General features: G+C 43.9%; 1 protein-coding gene across 1 annotated transcript in view; it reads right to left on the minus strand.

Moving 5' to 3' along the window:
- Positions 1 to 1,081: 1,081 nt before the first annotated feature.
- Positions 1,082 to 24,284, minus strand: part of LOC138513017 (pepsin A-like) — a 43,333-nt gene continuing 20,130 nt past the window's right edge. The window contains exons 4-9 of the mRNA XM_069627732.1: positions 18,981 to 19,099; positions 15,776 to 15,975; positions 11,666 to 11,782; positions 9,888 to 10,032; positions 8,798 to 8,902; positions 1,082 to 1,384 (exon numbers count right to left, since the gene is read on the minus strand). Coding sequence (XP_069483833.1) covers positions 1,241 to 1,384; positions 8,798 to 8,902; positions 9,888 to 10,032; positions 11,666 to 11,782; positions 15,776 to 15,975; positions 18,981 to 19,099 — 830 coding nt within the window. The 3' untranslated portion in view covers positions 1,082 to 1,240. The remainder of the gene's footprint in view (positions 1,385 to 8,797; positions 8,903 to 9,887; positions 10,033 to 11,665; positions 11,783 to 15,775; positions 15,976 to 18,980; positions 19,100 to 24,284) is intronic.

Here is a 24,284-nt window from a genome sequence, read left to right on the forward strand (position 1 = left end):
ATTCACGCAGACGGTCTTTGAAGTTCATGTGGACAAGGGTTGAGTGTTCTCTGGGCATAAGTAGGACTGTTGGCCTGTGCCTTTTCACTTTATTCACGTATTCCTGGTACAAGCATCATAGTTGGTCATTTAGAGCCTCATTACAATCAAACTCGATTACCATTACCGTAATGGCAATTCTCTGCACCATGCAGAGTTGTTGTTTTCTCCCATTTTGGACTCCACGTGGGTAGGCGGTGGAATTACCTCCTTGGTCGTTACCTCCACCTTCGTTTACAACTTGGCCGATTTTTGTTAAATGGGTGACACAACCCTTAATTGTGCAAAGCGGTAAAAACGGGCAGTATTCTGAAATACCACCTGTTGTACTGTTACCATAGATCTTTTAGTGAGAGGCTTAGGCTCCTGATCCCAGGCTCAGATCTTGTGTTGATTTATTTTATCTATGTGGTCCTGTTACTTCCATCAGCTGGAGTGTATAAAGCAGTGTGCGCAGCATGAGCTCATCCTGCTTTCTTAAGTGTAAGCAGACGTCTGTCTGTCTAAAATCACGTAGGAACGTTGTAGAAGCATAGAGTAAAGATAGGAGCCTCCGCTTAGGCTCAGTTTAGCACATATGGATTCACTCTTGATTGCAGTGTGTCCTAGAGAAATGCCCCCAAGAAATATCACCGCCTCAGCCCTGCAGATTCGCACGTCGGCTCCACCTCGTTGCTAATGTTGATAGTTGCCAGCATGCCTCTCCAGCCCCATGAGCACCCCCGCCATACAGAACGCACGCAACACAGTGTTCTCTGTCCGGGCTCCACGGTCGCACTGGCGATCCGTGGCATGCCCCGTTTATTGCATTCACACCTGGCGGAGTTGTGTCGCTCTGCCGCATGTGTGCCCTTCAAGGGGAAGGCGCCACAACTGCTAGGGGGCAGGCATAATACCAAGCCCATGCATGCTGCTAATCTCTTTCTTTGGTCATCCCGGAACACTCATAGACCATAGCCTCTTACACTCACTGGAATCAAGCTTCAGAGAAACACAGAATGGCCGAGTCTGAAAGGGACATGACGAACATTTATTGTGGGATCATTGCAAGAACGAATGGGTTCCTAAGGGTGCAGTAGAAGGTAGGAGGGAGACAAAGGGACACATGGTGGGGAGGCGGCATAAATGAGGCCTGATTATTGCTGTGATATTTAAGAAACCCCCTTCCTCCAGAGGATCATCGGTGTTCCATGTTGGAGCTTTACACCGCCACTGCCAAGCCAACCTGATTGTTCCCCCTGTCAAACACCACAAAGAATTCACGGATGAAGACGTCTCCCAGGATCCAGAGGTCCCCGGAGTTGGATGGCAGGTTCATGGCCTCGAAGTCACTGATGCAGTAGCCCTGCTGGGTCTGATGGGAAGGGACAGTGAAGAAAGCTGTTAATGGACGTGCAGAATCTCCTTCAAAACCACATTTAGCATTTACATTTACAAAGAAACAAAGGGCCGCATTACAAGTCCGGTGGTATGGGCACTTTTTAGCTGTAACTCCTTTATTGGCACTTTTTGGGGAGTAACGAAATTGCTGGTTATTTTACTGCACGCCAAGTTGGAGGTGAATTGAAGGGTTTATCCCCATTTTAACATTAAATATCATGTTATCTCAAAAACAAGCATTGGCAAAGACAGTCGTTTTGACGTTTATTTCTGGTAAAGGGTGCTAGGAGAAGAGTGCAAATTTGTCAAAGGAGGATGCAATACGGGGCGTGGGTTTGCAAGAAAATGGAAGGAAGGAGAATAGAGCAAGGGAGGAAATGAGTGAGAGAGGGTGCCATCGAAAATGAGCAAGAGGAAATATGAGCGAGAAAGGTTGAGGCTGAGAGGGTACGAAATAGTGTGAGAGGATGGATGAGAGGGGTAGAGAGTAGGGGTGGGGTGGGTGGTTTTGTAGAGAGAGAGTTGGGTGGATGGGCATAGAGGGGGTGGGACATATGGGGGTAGAGAGTGGTGGGTCAGGGCTAGTATAGAAAGGGGTGTAGGGTGGGTGGGGGTAGACAGAGTGGGGGTAGGGTGGGTGAAGGTAGGGCAAGTGGGGGTCGGGTGCGCAGGGGTAGAGAGAGAGCAGTAGGGTCGGTGGAGGCGGCAGAGAAAGTGGAAGTAGGGCAGTTTGGAGTAGAGACAGTGGGCATATGGTGGGTGGTTGGGGTAGCGAGAGTTGGGGTAGGGTAGGTGGGTGGGGATAGAGAGAGTGGGGCTAGAGTGGGTGGGGGTAGAGAGAGTGGGTGGGATAGAGAGAGTGTGCTTTGGTTGGGGAAAGAGAGAATGAGGTAGGGTGGCTGGGTGTAGAGGGAGTGGAGGAAGGCTGGGTTGGTGGGTTTAGAGAGAACGGAAGTAGGGTGGGTGGGGGTAGAGTATGTGAAGGTAGGGTGGGTGTGTGGGGTTTGGAAGAGTGGGGGTAGAGAGAGGCGGAGTAGGGTGGGTGGGTAGAGAGGGTGGGGGTAGGATCAGTAGGGTAGAGAGGGAGGTGGTAGGGTAGGTAGGGTTATAGAGAGTGGGGTTAAGTAGGGGTTATTATTATTTATTATTATAGGGTGGGTGGAGTTAGAGAGAGTGGGAGTAGGGTTGGTGGGATAGAGAGTGTGGGAGGGTGGGTGGTTTGGACGAGTGTGGGGGCAGGGTGGGTGGGGGTGGAGAGTGTGGGGTTGGGCTTGGTGGGTGATGTTAGTTGGTTGGGGGCAAAAAACATGAAGAACAAAGCAGCCTCAGGAGGACTTGTCAAAAGGAGCCCAAACACAACCCAACTAGCACACATAATGGGGGTGGTGTGGCTGAGTGGGAGTAGAGAGATTGGAATTGGGGTGGGTGGGGTAGAGATAGTGGGGGTGGGGGTTTGGGGGTAGAGAGAGCGATGTGGTGTGGGTGGGAATAGAAAGGCAGCCTCAGAAGGACAAAAAACAGATCTGGCCTAAAAGGCAGCTATAAATAGCCCAGTTTTCAGAACAAATAACCCAAAATACCCCAATATGAAATCACTGCGCAGCTCGGAAGTGGAAAGCCCGGCACCTGACTTGCTTCTTAGTAAGCTGCTGACTGGAGCAAATATTGTTAGGGAACTACTCATTGGATAATACAGCTGAGGAATTTGGAAAAAGAGATTTGAGTGATTTGGCAGTTTCATACCATGGCAGTGCCATTGCTATGCCAACCAGATATTCTCAATTAAGAACCGCCATTCTCTCTCTCTCTCTCTTCTGTAACAACGTGTTTGAACATTTTCAGACACAAGCATCACAAAAATGTGCCAAAACAAAAAATCTACATTGAGTCAATGGGACTCCTAAAGTGGGGATTAACATTGCCCTACTACCACTCATAGTATGGCATTAATTCTGCCAGACTGAACAGCAGTAACAGGAAATGAGTTTGGTTGTAACTATGTGAAAGAAATGACAGAATTACCTCCATACTCGTAATGCGCACCAATAGGTCTTCTTGGTACCATTATTAAAGAACCAGTTAAAAAAAAAATCTCTACAGACGGTAACATTTATTTATTGATGAAACATTTTTGGGCTAATTTCGGAAAAAGTGCAAACTGCATGCAAGGGACCACCAACGTTGGTATTTGAGAGCTATGGGGACCCATGCATTTTATTTTCTACGTTTACAAAATGGAGTGGAAACAAGAGAGTTAAAACAGGCCCAATCACCTTTACTCCTTCTTTTTAACTCCAGTTTGTAAAATTATAAATGCTACCTGCAAATTCCACTTTGCAGACAGTGTTTACAGTTGATTGGCAGGCAATCCGCTTGCTTTTAGCAGGTGATAAATGAAGGTGGTTTCAACAGGAGTACATGTTGAACATGTCATGCAGGCATAACAACTGAATACAGTTTGAAGGCAGAGGAGGAAAGCATGACAGACAAGTTCATTCCGATGTGTGCTCTTTCACTGTCACCAAATGGAAAGAAAATGTCCAGGGGAGTAAGGCAAGGTATCATGATGTCATGATATTGCTACGCTGTGAACCATCACATCACGGGATACTGCCTTAGCAGACTTTGTAGACCATGCCAGGATATACATTGTGGGCATGGACATTCCCTCCAGATTGGGTAGGAACCTTATCCTGGCTTCCCTAGGTGACTTGAGGGAAAGCGATTTCGATCAATATTTATCAAGAGTTCATACCAATCAGGGGAATTTATCTGTACATTACCCCAGAGATTCTCAACAGAAAACTGGTCATGGCTGCTGGGGCATTAATGGCCTCCTGTGCCAAGGAGGGGGTGAAACGTTCGTTTTGTTAACGCCTGTTCTTGGACCTCAAGGGGTTTCCAACATCTTCTAAAAGACGAAAGCAGTTGTGTCAACCTTGTTAAACACTGCGTGATTCTTTGGCATGGAACATGTTGATTAGAAGATGTAATAGTGCATGGTTTTCTGACTAATATTCAAAGAGCTTCTGAGGGCATAAAGGGCGGGGGGTGTGGGGTGGGAGTGGGGTGGTGGGGTATTTTGGTTGCAGTACGTTGCATCTGGGCTCTGGAAAGAAAGTTATGGGATGACCTGCAGTACACGTTGTTACAAAGTCGAAAGGAATTGCTATCCTATTGGTAAACGTTTACTGCAATGACTCGGAGGTAAGACAAGAGCTTGTGTTTGACAAGTTGGCTAATGTGTTTTTGTTTAGCTATGAGCTGGGTAATACTGGAAACAGTGTTTTAGCCGGGGATTGTAATGCTGATTGTTTGGGCATTGGGCAGAGGACTGGCAGCAAAGGGAAACCATCAGGAAGGGATCAACATGGGAAACAGGATTGGAATCTAATAATATTAAATGATTATGAGGCGGGTGACTGGGCAACGCAGTATAACTGGCATCGGGAGCAGTTTAAGTCTAGGATTGATTTTATTGTGGTATCGGAAAACCTCTCACAGGATTGTGTGCATTTGGAGATTGGGGATGGAAGGCCTAGTGACAATCAAAGATGATGTTTAATATTTTTGGGCAATGAGGATAGAGTACCGCTTAGCTATGTCCCCGCAGTGGAGGAGACAAAGAGAAAAATGGGTCTTATCTGGACACCAGGAGTTATAAATGAATGTAATTCTAATGCAAGGAGAGAATTGGTTCACTTTCAGATTGAATTAGTTATGGATATGTGTAAGCCCCCATCCCAAAAAAAAATCTCTGTATTTACTAAAACTGCATTGATTTATAAGAAACCTACATTTAATATTAAAGCTACGCGACCGCAGTGATATAACAGAGAGGTTCAAGAATCTAAACAAATTTTAAATCTGAGTGTCAGGTGGATTAAAAAGAGTTACAGAGATGGTGAAGAAAAAGTTATAATTTCCAATTATTTAATCAGGCTAATCTAATAACTGAGTCAGCGTAGGTCAAACCTTATGGACACTTACATGCAGCTCCTAAGAATATCGATAAGGAGATGAGAAAGTTAACATAGAAGGAATGGGCGCTACATCAGGAGATTGTTATACTGATCAAAAACAGTAGAATGCCCAGAGCACTGGGGCCAAATTATCTCCGCAATATGGTTCTAAAAGGAGACCCCTAATGTTGGCAAATTTACTGTATCATTTGCGTAAGTCTGTGCTACATGCAAAAAGAACACCTGCCTCTTGGAAGTTAGCCTATATTGTTCCAGTTTTTAACAAGGGAAGAAGTGTGACCCCTTGAAATATAGACCTATAGCGCTGTTAGACGTGGAGTCTAAGATCTTTGCTTCACATATTTTGCAAGAACTTAAACAGTGAGCCTTGTGTGATGGGATTTTGAAGCCAAATCAAGTAGGCTTCAGGATAGGAGTGGGTACATCACCGGCAGGATGGGTAATCGATCACATCTAAAAATTAACCTGCGAGCAACAGGTCCCCACAATATATGCAGTTAGTATAGATCTTTCCCATGCCTTTGATAAAGTTAAACAGGAAATCCTATAGTTAAACATGGAAAGGTGGGGCCTTCCAATTCATTTACTGAATATTTTGGTATTTTTGCACACTGACACTGCTCTAAGGGTACGACTTAATTTGGCAGGTGACACCACCTGAGAAATTCCAACTTTTCAAGGGCTGCCCCAAGGGTGCATATTAGAGCCTTTTTTATTTAATTTATATTTGGCGGACTTGGATGAAGCTATGAAAGGGGTGTCTTTTGTTCCACCTATAATAAGTGCTGTAACGCTCATTTGGATGACCAATGCAGATGTGTTTGGCTGTACCTGTGTAAGGTTGCAAAGGTTAATCACTACATTTGTGGATTACACAACAATACATTATTTAATTAAAAACACGAATAAGACCAATGTGCTCAAGTTTTCAGCCAGTAAGAGTAAGGCAGAGTTGGTGGCTCTCAGGACGTAAATTGGGAGTTGTGAATGATCTGAAATCTTTACGTTTCAAAATATATGCCCACCGAGTAAGATGGCACTATTAAACCATTTGAAAGATACAGTAAAACATCTGCTTCCTCAAATGAAGCATTTCAATAGAAAGTTTGGCAAATTTTCCTTCTTACCTGTATTAAGATTTTATGAGGGGAACATTTTTCCCTCTTTTATTTACGCTCTGGAGATTCATTGGCAGGGAACGTTATATCTTCCAAAATCTACCCCCATGGCTGATATACGCTTTGAATTGGGTCTAGTTCTCGTAATATGAGAGTACTGTGGAAACGGATTCTATTATGTAATAAATTCTAGAATCCCCCAGGACTCCCTTTAGGAGGTGTTTAAATTGGGAGAGTTGGTATTTGGCAATGCTTATCCGAAGGAGTTCTCGAGGCGCAGGGCTTTGGTTGCAATGTGGTTATGCAGGATACAATTGCCTATAAAAGAAAACCTTTGGAGGGACGGCTGGTGTAAAACTTGCGATGATGTGAGGAGGTACAAAATATTTCCCGATTTGTTAAGTTCTCAAAGAAAGCGGGGGGATGTGGCACCTCTGCTTGTTAGATTTCCTTCATGGAACTTTGGGAGTGCAATGTTTCGGCTGAACCTCTTACCCGCAAAAGACAACTGCTATCTCTACAGAAGGTCAGAGTGTGATAGTATGTTATGTCGTTATTGTACGAGAGATGTTGAAACCATAAAGCATTTGATTTTGTTCTCTATATCTCTGGGTGATCAACGTAGAATTTATTTTGAGAAATGTGTAAAAGATTTAAGGCTCTCTCTCTCTCTAGGAATCTTTGTGGGAACAGGTGCTTTAGTCTACCTCCCTGGCTTTGCGAAAGTCACTACTGCAATGTTTAATTAGAGTAAAATTACTTTAGAGATTATTCTTTCTCTCTATGAGGAGTTGCAATTATATCATATGTCAGGTCTACTAATCTTTTATAATGGCGTGTCACTTGATTTTGTGGGAATGTACAATATGCAATAAATGGTGGGATGTTTTAATTTGATACGGTACTACGTGATGATGTTTTAAATTGATTGCGTAGTATGTGTTACGATGTCTTAAACTGATTATATATTGTAATGAGATGTTTTAAATTTGTTTTTGTAAGGTTTAATGATAAACCAAGTACATAATCAAAAAATAAAAAAATCAAAAAGCAAGGCATAAATGCTGCGTGCCATGCTTTTATTACATAGTTTACTGCTCCTCCCCCTGTGAAATGACACACTGTGTCTCTTAATATCACATAAGTAATACAACACAAGAAGTAGGACTGGCTTCTCCGAGGCCCTGAAATTCAAAATCTTTTCAGGTTTTCAGAATGACCGCCAAATATGTAAGTAGTTTCTGAAGCAGTGTTGAAAGCATAGGAAGTCTGTTATTGGTGTTTGTCAACAAATAACCGTGTCTGCAGAGGCAAAAGAATGACATGGAGAATGAGCGAGAAAAGGGTTGAGAGGTCAGTGTTGAGGAATGTTGACATGGATGGTGAAGGAATCTACCACTTCAAGCTAAATATGCAGCAGGGCCACAAGACCTAGGCAGGGACTGCAGACTCCATCTTGGAACACAGAGAGGGGGATGCTGACAGTGGAGAAAACTCTCACTACCCAAAATATTGACCAAACGTGTAAGACAAACAGCCCCTGATGATGCATGGAAGAAGAGGAAAGGGGGCCCCAAGTCAGTCAGCAAAATGGGGCCCAGAGGAGAGCCCTTCAGTCTCAAACAGTGCGAGCAGAGATGACACAACCAAACCAAGAAAGAAGTATGATGCACTTATTGAAGATATAGAGCACAGAGAGGGGAACCAAGCAGAATAGGGCATACAGAAGCATTGCAACCCAAGAGGTCCCTATTATGGTCAAGAATGACCATGTCTGCTCTCCCTTTTATCACTCACCGTCTATGGCAGGAGTACCCTACCTGCAGCTCGTCAGATGTTTTGGACTACGACTACCATGATCCCTCAATGTTAACTATGCGCCATAAGGCATATGAGTGTTATCCTCCAAAACAACCGTAGCACCAAATGTTGCAGACCCTTGGTCTAGAGAGATCACCTTTTTGAGTGAGTGGAGAACAGTCCAGCCTCCATAAAGAGGTGACTGCTGCAATGTAGTTGAATCGATCAGCTCTGTTGAGTGGGAGTAGACGTGATCTTGAGTCATTTAGAGATTACCTTGCTGTGGGAGAGACGAATGTTACTGGCACTCCACTTTGGATTAAATGAAGTTAGTTCCCTTGAAATACTGGAAAATCTCCATTATCCCTAACGCATATATTTGTCCTTTTTAATTAAAATATAGACCGGGCACCTGTAGGAAAATTAGGGTAGGTCTGAAATGTGTTCAGGAGCAGAGTGAAAGCTTGGAATTTAGGCACGTACCTGGCTGACGTAGGCGCTAGGAGTTAGTGTGTAGTCCATTCCGTTGATGGTAAAGACAATGTTCGCCATGTTGCTGATGGAATTGCAGTTAACAATGTACTAGAGGAAAGGAAAGGAAAATGGAAAGAAAATGAGAACAAAAATAATCTATGGTAAAATGATGGCATCCCTAAAATGCAGAGTTATCTCTGGCAGAGAAGAGAATGATTCCAACACTCCGCTATATGGCAATATTCGTTCTTTAGCGCCCTCACTGGAAAATGATGTTTGGTTCAGCTGATCAGGGAAGAGGATCTTGAGTGAATTACAGGCATTATTAACCAGTAGGCACGTGGAATTGTGGGCCAGCTGGGCAAAACAGAAAGCCCCTGTCGTACTTCTCCCCGCTGCTCTCTTTCCCCCACTCCCACTTACCTTGTTTCTCTTCTAGTGTGTAGGAAGGCGGCTCAGCCACTTCGCCCCTTTGCCCATCTGCCAGCCTCTCAATTTCTTTGTGACGCTGCATTTGTTCTGTCTCAGTGCTGGGTTCTCCGAATGCACCGCCCCTCAGCCCACCCATATCACCTTAGCAATTCTGAATTGAGGGAAGGCACACCTTCCCCCAATCACTGACTTTGATCCTTGGACTCCCGCCCCCACGGGTGCTAAAAGACTTTGAGAAGGGTGGAATTCCTGGGTATTAGGTGCTCAGAGACCTCTTTAAGGCCCTTGCTTCATTTGGGATGGTAAATCAGACTTCCAGGTGCCTAATGGCCGGGAAGACCACCCCCAGTGCACCAAGGCTTAAGCAATGACGCAATGGATCAGCATTGTAAACAAAATGAAGAACTCCAACATATGTTGAGATGAGATTTAGTAGGGGAACTTCTCACATGTCCGCTTAGATGCCTGAAAGAGTCAGGAGATGTGAATACTTGATTGGATTCTGGTCAAAAACAGCAGACTGGTGGCATTAATAACTACAAGAATGTCCTCTTGAGACTGACTGAAGATGATAGATAATAAGAGGGCTAAAGTGAGAAGATAAACATAAGCATTTGCAAGGTTACATCTTGAAATGTGGTAAGTGGTTTAAAGAACGCACATCTCCATTGGAGTCCTGGCTGGCACCGATGTAGTACTGGATGTCTGCAATGGGAGTAGGAGGGCCTGTCAGCCTGGACGTGCCGGTATCCACGATGGCTTGGCAGCTCTGGCTGCAGGCAATCACCTGCCCGTTCATGGAGATGCTGAAAACGAGAGGTAGACATAGCAAGTTACTTAAGTCTTCCACTGTCATACACTCTCATTCAGTGTAAGGTCAGGTACCAGGCTTCTCTTAACAGCTAAAACCCTTGGCCTTTTTGGAAACCACACTGCATCTGAAAATAAGTGGCTCTTCTAATTGGCTTCAGAAATGCCTTGTAGGGATGAGTCCATGGAGGGAGAACCAGGACCACAAGGAGAAGAAACTAACATGCATATTGTGAAACAAGTTAAGGAAATCCATAGAGGAAATGTATAATGAACACAGGAAAGTTGTGTACACAAGGATGATGTCAGTTCGGCAAATATATTGATGCATGGATGAGATATAGGATGTTATGCAATACACAAACTTAACCCATTAAAGCATATTGACCTCATTTATATGGAACCAATATCAACATGTTATCATTATACGGTAAAGGAAACACTGGAACTTAATTATAGAGACATAGTCAACATAAGATATGATGTGTTATTTATAACATGCCTGCACACAAGTGTTTCTAAGTGCGGCGAGACAAGGGACGGAAGAAAGAGGGAGGACAAGACAAATGATCTTATTAGGCCTTGTGTCATTCAGATAGTGCAAGTATGACAACACCAGTACAGGGGGAAGGGAGAGAGGGAAGTACCAGGGAGAGGGAAGGGGGAAGTGCAATCAAGGCAGCATTGCTCTGAGTAAGTGCTGTGAGGGCAGTGTGGCTCTGGGTAAGTACAAGAGGCAGGAGACTGTTGAGGTTCCAGTTACAGATCCTACGTGTGCAATAGGCCCGGAGGCAGTGCAGGGGAGACTGATCATGAAGGAGCCTGGTACCTAGGGAGACTCTGGGGGTAGGCAAGCAGACAGTCTGCACAGCAGACAGGTAGGTGATCAGGGGAGGGAGAGAGAGAAAGCAGAGGAGAAAGGGAAGGTCTTGCAATGCTTCCGGAACTTCAGATGGTCCGGCTTAAGTTAGGGGCAGGGAGGCCATTCCAGAGGAAGGCGCCTGCAGAGGAGAGAGATCTACCCCCCCACTCTCTGCCTAGAGAACTGTTTGGCCATCAGAGAGTTGGAGGAAGCTGAGGAAAGGGCTCAAGAAGGAAGCTATTTTGGAATAGAGAGTTGGATGCTGTGCAGGCCCCGCCCCCAGAAAGCCTTGTGGACGATGCAGAGGGTCTTGAACTTGATCCTTGCAGCCACTGGGAGTCAGTGGAGAGAGTTCAGGGCTGGATAGAGACAGTCCCTGGGCTTGAGCCCAAGGATAAGTCTCACAATCTTGTTCTAGATTAGTTGCAGAGGGGGTGGACAGTAAAGGAAGGTGGCAGGCATATGGAATGACTAAGAAGTAAAGACTATAAGGAGGAAATCATAAGGACAATACATCAGTAGGGGAAACAAGGGCAAAAGATAAGCTATCAATATTATCAATTCAGAGGAATTATCTCATTGCCTTCCTGACCATGGTGCACATTACACTATTACCCTACATGTTTGAGCAAGGATGCCCCTCACGCATCTATCAGACGTTTCTCCGGCTGTTGCTATCTATATCTGTATTCATCATTCTGGACACAGTTTCATATTTTTTCATTCACAGTGGCTGATTATTAGGGCAGCTGGAAAGTTGCACATACCTCTCCACCGTGATCTGCCAGTATCCCTCTGCCGAGAGGGGGACCCAGTTTAGGCTGCCAGTATAATAGGAGGAGTCAACGCCTCCAAAGATCACCACACTTCCAGACTGATCATCACTAAAGGAAAGATAGGGCAGTGTTAGTCACAGACATCAATGTTTTTCATCGCAGGGATAACAGGACTATATTTCAGTGGTGTGATCTAAACAAAGATGGTCTCAGCCTACGTCAACACCTGGATGGATTAGAACTGGTGATGCCATTGTATGCAGGTTCATGTGTGGCATAGGATCTCTGATGGACAGGGTAGAAGGGCTCTCCATTTCAAATGAGCACTATGGGAGAAACGAATTTCAAGTGATAGGAATGCACAACAATTGCCTAGATTCATAGCCATCAGCTCTTACCAGTACACCTTACCTCACTAACTTGCCAGAGTCTGATCTAGAAGTAATACGTTCTCAACACTGCCCCTTACCATATGTCACAGCCATGATTGAGATTTATGTCCAATAGTTTGCATGTATAGCTGTAAATCCCCAAAAAAGCACCATGCATCCCATCATTTTCAGAAGATGCAATTCCAGCCATAAAGGCCCATCAACATGACCTCCTCATCTCTCAGAGATGGGAATAGCACTCTGTTTCACAGATTATATTCCCACTTCCCAATTTTTCCTAAAACTAGGACTCACGGCAGCAACCCAAGAAACCTTTTCCCCTACTTTTGAGATTGTATTCAAGGTCTCGATTCTCCCAGTGCTAGGGTTAGGGATGGTAAACGATGACTCCCAGCTCTGAGCTCTTATTCCACATCCCCTTTCTCTGCTAGACCTAGGTTAGAGTCGGGGAACAGTGGCACCAAGACATGCAGTCTTATTCCAGATCTCATTCCTCTGCCAGAGCATTGGTTAGAGATGGGGAACCCTCACACTCATCCCAAACTCTTATGCCAGATCTTACGTCTCTTCCAGAACTATGGTTAGAGATAGGGTTCCCTGGCCCCAGTCTTGGCAGCTAATCTCTGAATCCCACTCCTTTCATAAAGTTGCAGGTGGAGAACATGGTCTTCTGACTCCAAACAGAGAGCTCTTATCCAAGATGTCATCCCTTTCCCAGAATTAAGGTTAGTAGTCTTGAACAGTCTCTCACAGTCCTTTGCTCGGACATATATATATACACATGAATACTTTCTCACAGCTAGAGTTGGAGCTCAAGGGCAAGGACTCCCAGGACAGAACTACAATCCCAAACCACAGACTAAGTTCTCAGAGCTCTGGTTAGAAATCAAGGGCATTTACTCTCAACATTCTTTCAAATGTCAGTTTCTCATTCCTTTCCTACATCTATCCTGCAACATTGCAACTACAGAAATAGGGGGATTACACTCAAATCCCAAATTCAGCCTTCATTTTCCATGCAGTTCTAGATACTTTCCCACCCTTCTGCCATCCTGGCTAAGGTTCAGATAACTAGCCTTCCATACATTCCATGCATATTGAGACAATGGATTTCTGTCAACCTGTCACTAATAGAACCTACTTTAGTAGAATCCGTACTTCCATTACCTGTCCACTTCCACCTCCATCCCTTCATGAAAACTTCTTTACAGGCCCAAATCTTTGGGCTGACACATCTAGTCAGCTGGCAAGGTAAAACACACCATTCTCTTCCTACAGGAATGTTTTCTTATAAACTATTGGGTTGAAAGTCTCCAAACTAAAAGGGCCCACTTGAGCACCTCTCAAGCCATCATGCAACTATACACTATATATTTCCTGGACTACTCACCTCCATGCCTATTTAAAGCTCATAATGTTAAAAGTAGGATCTTTTTAAAACCATCTACACATTAATTTATGTTTGTTCTGATGATGCTATTCTATAAGCAAGCACAGATTAAAGACTTGCATCCATGCTACCACACACATTCTCCCATACCATCATTTCCCTTAAAACCTGCTTGCATCATTTCACTAATCCAGTCTATCTTCATTACTTTTATTTATTTTGCTGATGCTATTTGGTTCCATGTGATCATAACAAATCAAAAAATAGTGAATGAAATAATACAGAAAAAATTATCAAGTCTTTTTAAATGGGTTTCCCCAAAACCTGCATTACCCCAATGCTTTTAACCCCACTCTATAAGCCCTTACCCCAACCACATATATTTATTTTTCCTTATTTTTTTGGTATTATTTCATTCTGCCCCCCCCCCCCCCCATATAATCACTGCATAGCGTGTTATTTCTACCCCTTCACCCCCCACATTCTACTTTTTTCCCATCAACGGACTAAGGTACGGAGCTACCCTGTCAAGGTCACAAAACGTCCGGTCCTAGACAAGGCTAGGTGCCAGGGTTGTGAAGGGCACGGTACTAATACAATTTAACGTAATTTAACATCCAGGGCAGCAGTCCGCTAATTCTGACCACACGCCTTGCACTGCAACCCCTGCACTCAATTGTTTAAAAGAGCTGTGACTGGAACTCTTACATTCAGAACCAAAACCACGAGCGCTTAAATCATATCTTACCCTTTTCTAAGAGCCTGGATTGGAACTCGGAGCTACTCCTTGGTGGACTGAGACTCTCGATTACCCCTTGGCACCAGGACCTCAGAGGCTTCCCTTGTTGCTTGGAATGTTTTACTTGTTTAATTATTCAAAATCCATGCTTACCTGACCTCTGGGACACCTAAGCATGAGACTTGTAAGCTTATTGTGTAATCCTGCACAGGGGTAGTGCCCCAACCATGAGCACCTATCTCCAAATACCACCATTGGCCAGGTTTAGGGTTACAGTGTAGGAGCTTTGAATGCCAGCCAATGATCACAGATCTTCATACTTTTCTCCAATTTAGGGCTGGAGCTCGGGGACAGTGGCCTGCAACCCTAATTGCATGCCTTCACCAGAGCAATGGGAATATCCCAAATGTCATTCCTTTCTGAAACCTAGGATCATAGCTAAGGGTCTGTGACTCCTATATCTAGTCTCATTATTTATTCTGACTGCATGAGTCCCCACTCCCAGTCTCAGCCTCTATTACTGATTTCACTTCTTTAGCAAAGCTGAAGTTCAAACCTGACGATCCTGATTCCTAGCCCATCCCGATATCTCACTCCTTATCCGGGGTTAGTGCTGGTGAATTCAGACTGCTTACACTGGGTTCTTTTCATTGGACTTGCCATCACTCCTTGAGCTAAAATAACAGCGGAAGAATTAGCTCCCAGTCCAAATAGGTAATTCTCCCAGAGCTGAGACAAGACTACACTTATTCACAGCAAGAGATTACAGCAACATATAGTGGCATCCTTGCAGCTATGAGTGTAAACTGCAGGTATTCTGGCTGGGAGCATGAGATCTCACCAGTAGGCCTTGCCACTCACAGAATTATATCTAGAAATTATATCTCCCAGTCCTGAACACTTCTCTCCTCTCCCAGAATACTACTATTGCAATGCCGAAACTAAGCCATTCCTAATTAGAGACCCCCGCTTCCCAAATACCCCTGGAATTACAATCCAGGTGTTCCGAAGAAGGCCCTGCTCTCACTACTATGCCTCACGGCTCCTATTTTACATTTAAATCAACACGGTCATCATTCCCAGACATAGGCTCTCACTACTAGAGCTCGACTATTTTATTACTGTTGATACATTTTAGAGTGTTACTCCCAGCTCTAGTTGTAGAAATGTGTATCCTATCACTTCCAAAGTTAAAATTACAGAAAAGGACTGTTAGCATCAGACTGCCTATCTCTCAGAAAATGTTGTTGAAACATAGGAGTCAGGATCCTTCCCGCTAATCTCTTCCAACTATATCATTTCTCCTTTATAGAGCTGGGGGTAAGACCTATTTTCAAAAATCTAGCAACAAGTTCTAACTCCTAGGTACCTCATTTTTACAAAAGACTTGAAATTAGTGCACCAAATCAGTACTACGCCGTCACATGTCATCCACAGTGCTGCGATTTGGGTCTATCAATGAAACCACACCCCTGCAATAATTCCTTAGCATCATCATCAAAAACCTTCGATATATCACAAATGTTTCAACATATAGATCAGCTGGGTCACCGTTCTCTGTAACCATTCAAAACACTCACGAGCTTAAGTAGACTGAGAAGACCTCCTGGGGCACCAGCCCTTGATTAATCATGTTATCAAACACTGGAGTTGCTCCGGAGGAAGCGATGTTGGGATAGGCTAGACCCAGGATCCCATCGAAGGGAGACGAGTACAGGAAGGTGCCAGGCTCCGTCTCGCTCAAACCAAAGATCTGGTTTGTATCCTCAATGCCGGCAACCTAAACAGGAGTGGTGGAGATAGCTTAAGACCTGCATTTTTCACCATTATGATAATAATTGTAAATAATTAAAGCAATATGGTAAAACTGTTACATGTGGGCAAAACCTAATATATTTTATAATACAAGTTTCCCAAAGAGAAAGAGAGAAACCATTCTAATGTGTGTAAGCATTATTTACTTGATGACACACATCAAAAAGGATCATTTACCAGCATAAAAAAACAATGGAGAAGCTGGAAACTGCTGAAGCTCTCGAATCCTCAAAAGCAACATTTCAATTGTTGGTAAGTGTTATCAAAGATTTGGAAGCCTTGCCTTCCTCTGGAGGAGACAAGAGATGTTCTACCCTTGAGTGTGAATCTCACCTTCCCATCTTTTTAATCCCAATGGAACAGTGCAGTTAGGTCCAAATCAGCAATGTACATAGAATTCAAGGTACTAATGGTTATGCTTGCATTCATGTGCCTCTACATCCCTACTAAACAAAATGAGCCAACTTGTGTGGCTGGTAGTATTGATAACAGCCTTTACTTACTTGGATCCCTTGCGAGGTCTTACCCATGATCATTCTACTGTCTCTGTTGGAGACTTTGTTTGCATTTATCCTTTCTGGCTCACCAGAAGAAGATGGCTCAGAATCCGGCAGTTGACAGCATTGATGAGCATGTGCTTCTCTTCCCTGGACTACCATAGGTATAGGGACTCTCTGAACTACCATGGGTATAGGGTGAGGGCTTGAGCGGATATATTTGGATCACTCTTCTCTGGATCAGCATAAGGACATTGCTAAGGATATTATGGTTGAGAACATGGATGGTTGGGCTTCCATTTACCTTCTCCATGACTACAAAAAACCTTTTGTATTTGATGGTTTGAAGGTTATCTGTGTTTGGGATTATTTCTAACCCATTGTAGTTGCAGATATTGACGTTGTTCAGGAACATACATGGAGACATTTGAGGCTTCAAATATTGGTACTTGGCTTTTTGACACTTTCCTGGATAACCAGTGGGAGATTGATCATGCTATGGTGGCTGAGAGAATTACTACAATGGTTTGCTTTTAGTTTCTTCTGAAGGGCAACAAACACTGTTGAATTTCATGCACAAGACACTGCAATGTATTCGGATTGATTTTGAGCTTCTCAGATACATCAGAGAACGATTTGCTGAATTTGGATGACTGGTATTATTGATGCTTGGGACTATAACTCATACATAGGGAGTTTTCTCAGGTTCAGATATTGATTTTTGGTTGGAATTGTTGTTATATTAGCCTTGGGCACCAACTGGAATTTTCTAGGCCTGGATCATTGATTCTGCTCAGAGTTGGAAGTCTTTTAGCACAAGTTTGTACCTCCAGAGGTAGATACCTTGAATGTGAAAATCCCAATCAACAATTGTTTCAACTTATTAACTACATGTGTAATGTGGTTAACATGTAAGAATGTCACAAGATTAATTTGTTAGTTGTTAAATGTAGAATGTTACATAAATCTTGGTTCAGCAATTTTATTATTTTGCAAGGTATGCAAAATAATATAGTTGCCCTCATCATTTCATAAGAAAACATTGTTCTGCATAAGATGTTTGCTCAAGATACTTGCAAATGATACATCTTAATGCAAAATAGTATGTTGATATGCTGGTCTTGCTCAAAGATGTTGGCAGGTGTTTCAATTGCAACACACATTTCAATAAACAAGCATTCCATCTCCCTCAGGGCGAAATTTGACTGATATTGGTTTTGCCGAGGAGTTCCCCCAGAGGTTAAAGATGACAGGGGAGATATGGAGCCTCGTGGAACTCTGCTGGTTAGTGGGCAGCGCTGGCATCTGTTGGGGGCCCATCTGGATAAATTGGTCTCTGTTGGAGAGGTGGGGGGGTGAACTATTGCAAGACTGTTCTGTCGAAGCCCAATGCATGCAGTGAGGATGTTGAGGAGGCTTCATAGGCAGCAGTAATAAAGATGCCGAGCGTTTGAGAAGGATGAGTAAGCAGACATCCCCTTCATCCAGGATGTGACGAGCAGCATCCATAACTTGGATGGCGACAGTCAATGTGATGCATCTTAGTCAGAAACTGGATTGGTTGCCCTAAAGGTGATTTTGCTGAGTGACTCTTTTGTGCAACTGGATGGTAATGGTGTTCCCAATCTCTTTGCTGAGAAACTCTAGATGCATGATGGGGTGATAGTTGACTGAGTCATCTGGGTCACATGTGGGTTTCTTCAACTGGGAGAACATATGTCCCATAATTGAGCATTCTGGCAATATACCTTGTGCATCGACGACATTGAGAAATGGTGTGAGTGATTCGTCTGCGATGACCTTCGCAGTGCTGTCAAAAGGCTGTTCAGGTAATTCATTATGACATCAGTTGTTTTAAGTATCTTGTTTTTGTCAAATGGGTGGCATACCTGTATGGCCACTTGTATCAAATGGGTTCAAAATCCTTCACTCGCGCCACAATCTAAAATCACTACTTGAATGGCATTGACATTTACACTGCTCTTAGCAATAGAGTGCTTACAAAGCACCCTAAACAAATCAGGATCACATATTCTACATGCAAAAACGGTTACTAATCCACAAAGGAGCGGGCAACTCTAAAATCCTCGTTTTGTGTGAAGTCTCTGATTTCAAAAACACACATTAATTGCTAGATAAGATGCCAGGACCCGACCTTAGTTACCTCCTAGTCTTATTAAAACTGTGGTGATCGCAGAACGATAGTCACCAACCACACCAACTGAAAACGGTAAATGGAAGCAAAGAACTTGTGTCAAACATGATCATTTCGATGACCTCTGTCTCCCTTACCAGTGTTTGATTGCATGAAATGTACCTTCTAGCATTCTCACAGGCTCAGCTGCCAGAACTCTACCGAACCAATGCTCTCTTCTTTGGCAGACACTGGTCCGATACATTTACCAACTTTACAAGTCTGTGCTTCAGGATCGGCCCACCACCATTTCTACCCGGCACCTCTGGCCGGCCTTACCTGGACGGTGTCGTAGCCTAAGAACCCTGTCATACTGCCAGTGCCATACTGGATGGAGACACTCTGACTGGTGGACTGGAAGGTGGACGACTGCTGAGGGTTGAACCGCTGGTGGTTTGCTGTGAAAGAAACAGATAAAGGATACAGAGAATGAGGTGGTCCGTCACATTGAAAGGAAGATCTTGTATATGACTCTGCGCCGCCCTCTTGCATGTTCTGAATTATTCAGTCAATAAATGTTTTTCACAGGTCTGAACAGTTAGTTACCTCTTTGAGAACCTTCAATGGACATGATTCTCTGAGTATTTTAAGGGGCGGGGAGAGCGAATTTACAGTATCTCCATGGATAGATGGGTTTATATGGTTGGATGGATGAGCAGATAGGGGGTTAGAATAGATGGATTGGTTTGCATGGATGGTTGAATGAAAGGATGCATTAATTCACAAGAAAAGCACACTAAAAGCATTAAAGTGTTTCTAGGCTTCACTAAATGACCAAACCTGTTAAAAACACTTTTAGAAATAGGAAGTACCCACGAGGTTGCACCAGAATCCCCATGGCATTTAAACACTCTAATAGCTGGTTGGCAAGCCAATGACAGTGCCAGGTCCAAGTCTGGGGAGTGCAAAACTATCTGATGCTAATTTCCAGATCCAGACTGGGCTGTGTTGTTCCATCGTTCCCGGGATTCCATGGGCAAGTGAAGGGGAACAACTGGCTCATAAAAATAGATGCTGGCATGTGTGCACCCTGCGCGGCAGCCAAAAACAATACAGAATGCTATCAACTGTATCATCACCCAACTTGGTACTCATGTAAGTGACCTCCTAAGAATGAAAGACAGAGCTTCGAGCAGTCTACCCAGTCAAAGGTGGATGATAAATCAACTGATGCTATAAATATGCTGAATTTCTGTGTCCCCCTTCATTCTATCTTGAAATTCCCTGATCACCGCCCCACTGAATGGCACCGCCAGAAACCCGTTTGGAATCTGTCCAGTCTCCCTGAGGACATAGCCGTGTCCTCGAGGTAACGTAATACGAGAGAAGCAAAAATGTTGCTCTCTATGTCCAAAAGTGAGATATGTCTATAGTTTCTTGGGTCTCATTTGCCCCCTTTCTTAAATATGGATACTACATAAGAGGACTGCCAGGATACAGCAATCACATTGCTATCCAATATGCTTACAAACAAAAAAGAGAGGAGCATTGACTAAGTGTTCGGGTCACTCTTTAAGAGGTCATTCGTAATTCCACTTGGATCCCGTACCCCTGAGGCCTTTAACTTCTTTATTATTTTCCTTATTGAACTGACTCCACTCCAAGCTTGTATTTAAAGGGTGTGCCTTGTATCTGGTAATTCTTTACAATCCCTGATTGAACTACATTTGATGAGTAAAGTGACTCAATATGATTGACCCACGCACTCTCTGACACAGTGTTCAGCTGAATAATGGACTATGTTTGTTCTAATGTATTTACTGTTGCCCAGAAAGTGCGGGTATCTTTGTTGATCAAGATTCTGAGCATACTTTCGGCATCCCTCTGTTCTAAAGTTGCTCTAATCTGTTTGCAGATGTTTCTATATCCTTGTTTTAGTAATCAGGATTTGTTATTTTCTTCAATGTGATCCCCCTTACTTTTCTCTATCAGTCTTAATTTGTTTTGCAGCTCCCTTATCTTCAACACCAAATGATCACTGTATTTATGAGTTGGGGAGGTTTTTCCTTCCTTCCCTGATGGTTTCCCCTGAATGAGGGTCATCTGGGCAAAGTTGTGTAGTGTTTCTGAATAATTGCGAACTCCAAGACACTCCCTTTTCCTCTCATACGAGGTAAGGTCATCAACCTCAACATGCCTTGATTGAATCTAGCCATGTTCCTCATTGGCCATTTCAGTCTATTACTACCAATATTAGCAATGAGATCTTTTAGGAATCTTGTTCCCGCTGCTGTGTAGGTTATCTCAAACCTTGTGCACACCATGCTATGGTCACTCCAAGTATTCGGCATCACTTCGAAGTCTGAACAGACATTAAAGAGTGCATTATCTGCAAAGACATAATCGAGTACCGAAATACTGGTTCCTCTCTGCCATGTATGCTTAAGCTTCCCCGACACTATGTTGGACTTATTTATCATGTTAAGACCTAAGGACATCATCAACGCCACCCATTTTAAACATGCCAATGCATTAAAGTCAAGAGGGTTGGAACTGAAAATAACATTGTGTATGTCTTCAACCGGAAGGGAATCAGGGCAGTTTGCATTTAGATCGCCTGCCACCCCTGTGAGGCTGCTCTCGGACAGTTTCCACATTCTTCAATTTGGCACAGGAAAATAACTAGATCTGCCACCCCCCTGTGCCAATAAATATCTATTTAAATAAAGTTTGGAAGTGAATTTGTAGTCTTTAATTCTACTGCTAGAATCCTAAAGGGCATCTGATCAATCTGTACTGCCCCCAATCATTGTTCTCTACTAATTGGGGTCATTAAGCCACCAGAGGGCCTTCCCACCTCTCCAGCCCTTGCTGCTTGAAAGAACGTCTCATGACCCTCTATAGCAGGACATAAAGACAACCAAGTTTCCTGGAGGAATATACTTGAATTACAAGTTAATCTGTCCCAAGCCTCTTTATTACAGTGCAAATGAACGAAGCTACGGGAATTCCATAAAACAAGGCTCAGACTAATTTCTGATAGCCCAGACCCTTAGATTTGTCATTTATTTCCCTGATATCCGCTTGCCTGCGTTTTCACAGTATTTACATAAATTACATCTTTGTCCATGATCCCTGTAGTAGGGACTTACAACACAATCATTGGGGACCATACTGGCCCTTTCTCTGTTGTTCTTACAGCAACCGTTTTCCCCATCGTTCAGAACATTCTTTGGGACCCACCCATTCACAGGAGCCTTCAACACTGTCATTCTTTCTATTGTAATGCCCACGGCTTTAGGTTTACTGCTCTGCAAGGACTGATCCCATAACCAAAATTGAGTGGATGTAGATTACACATATGTTTGATTGAGGATACCTAGGAAAGTGAATCCTCTCCATATCTGGGAGGAAATTGTTCTTAGAGTTGAGATCTCGGAAAAGATGGTCAGCACATTCCATCTGTTCAAGCACACCTCTACCCCACAATCCTGAATACAAGACAATGCAACTTTTTTATCGTCCAGGTGTGTTTCAGGCGTAGAATGAATGCCTCGATGAATACAGGGGAGATTGTCCATCTACTAGCGGGAGAAATGGGTGTCATAATTACACGATGGACCTCCAGAGTCCGTAGGCATCCATCTCATATCTTGAACACCCTCTGGGGCTTTCGGCGGGTGCAAAAAAGGACCTCTTGGAGGGTGGGAGTAATTTTCTCTTTCACTTCTCCAGACTTGGTGGTCTTGTAGAGACGGCCCCATTTAACCAACAACTTCTCTGCTCGAAGCCTAGTAGCCATCTATGGCAGGATGATGTCTCCCGTTTTCTTGAATAGAGCTGGTTGGAATGTTCGGCCACTTGTCCTTCAGTGTGGTCCTTATGAGGTTTTCGTGTTGGGACGTCTCAATATAGCAACCATTGCCTGAAGCTCCTCCATATTTTATCGGCCAATAAAGATTTTCATACAGGCCATCCATGTTGACCTTTGGGTTGGCATGGGGGGTGTTAGATTTACAATGTCCTCCTCTGGCCTGTATTTATTGCCCCCTTTAGTTGTTTTTGTAGATCTGACTGGCTCGACTATTGTGTGGATTATTGGTGCTTCTTGTGCTCCGAAGTCACTGCCACCTTAACAGTGGCAGACCATATTTCTCCCTCTGGGCCGCGTTGTTGCAACTTCTCCAACTCGACTACTTTATTGCTTGAAGTATTGTTCGTGGACACTCTTTGATGATCTGGTAATATGTTACTTTGTTGGTTGCTGGTGAGGACCTTAAGTGGTAAGTGACTTTCAGTCACTGTATCCGACTGGACTCCTATATCTTTCTTGGGCAGTTTTTCCCCTGTTGGCATCATATGGACCCCTGTAGGATCTACAGATTTTTTTCCCTTCAAGATAGATTCCCGCCTTCAAGCAGCTTGTATCCTCTGTCAGGTGGTCCCCCTCCTGTTGCATCTGAATGTTTCTCTTTGTTTTGCAAGTAGGCCCATGAAAAAGTTCCTCAATGGGCAGATTTTGCAAAAAGTTCATTGAGGAAGCATTTTTCCTTGTTATGTGCCTTTGAATTTTTTGACTTGTATTTCTCCTGCAGGGCCCGTTGCACTTGCTGCAGGTTTACTCCAATAGGATTTATTACTGGTCTCTCCACATCAATCGTTGATGGTTCAATGTCATGGAGCGATTTTTTAGGAGGAAGGATTAAAGGCTCTACCGCCCCTCTTTTGGGACCTGCATCGTCCTCTGAGGAGTCTATAACGATCGGGTGTTGGAAATGTTGAGGGGGCATGGGGAGCATTACCGGAAGAGCTAATGTTACTGGACACATCAAATACCCCCTGATATCCAGTTTTCGTGCAATGGAGTCCTAATAGTTTGTGTGGCCCTTTACCTCTTCGTAAATTGTATCATATAGTGCGACGAAGGAACTTAGCACCATATTCAGTTCTGAGATTGTGGGCGAAGCCGTTCGTCCGCTTCCAACAATGTATGATGTAACTTTGGCCCATCGTTGGATGTGTTACAGGCTTTTTGTTCCTGTAGTTGTTGGTCAATTCTAGATTTGTCCAGTATATTTGTCAGGTCAGTGGGTGAACCAAAGACAGATGCCCCACGAAATTGCTGTGTCTCATTCGGCCCGCTCTCAAACTCAGGGGCTTGGGCCAGGACTGCGGCCATTGAATTGGCGAAATCTATCAAACATAGATCGTTCATGTGAGAATGATCAATTCCCGCCATTGCTTTCAAACCTACCACGGGTCTCGCCACAGTGCTTGAAAATGATTTTTTAAAGAAGTCACTAATCAATTGACTGCTTATGGGTGAGCCCATGGGAATTGTTCCCTTGATCCTTTGATGAAAAATCGGAGGAAGAGGGAGATCTGCAGCCGCTCATTCCCCTTTCGTCCAATACAACCCATTCCTTCAGGGCAGAGTTTGTGTCTGCAACTGCTGTTTACGACCTCCTTCAGAACTTGATGTAATGACTTCCTCAATCATGTCCTCCTGTCGTGACACACAGGTCCCGGGGTAGTATTGCCCACTCCGATTGGTTTCCTGCTCTCCAAGGGAGAGACTCATATTTCTGGGCAAACTCTCAGCATTTCCCTTGGGCTCCCTGACTCCTCAAGCCCATGCATGAC

This window comes from Ambystoma mexicanum, chromosome 12, assembly GCF_040938575.1.
Source record: "Ambystoma mexicanum isolate Mex_15411 chromosome 12, UKY_AmexF1_1, whole genome shotgun sequence".
NCBI lineage: Eukaryota > Metazoa > Chordata > Amphibia > Caudata > Ambystomatidae > Ambystoma > Ambystoma mexicanum.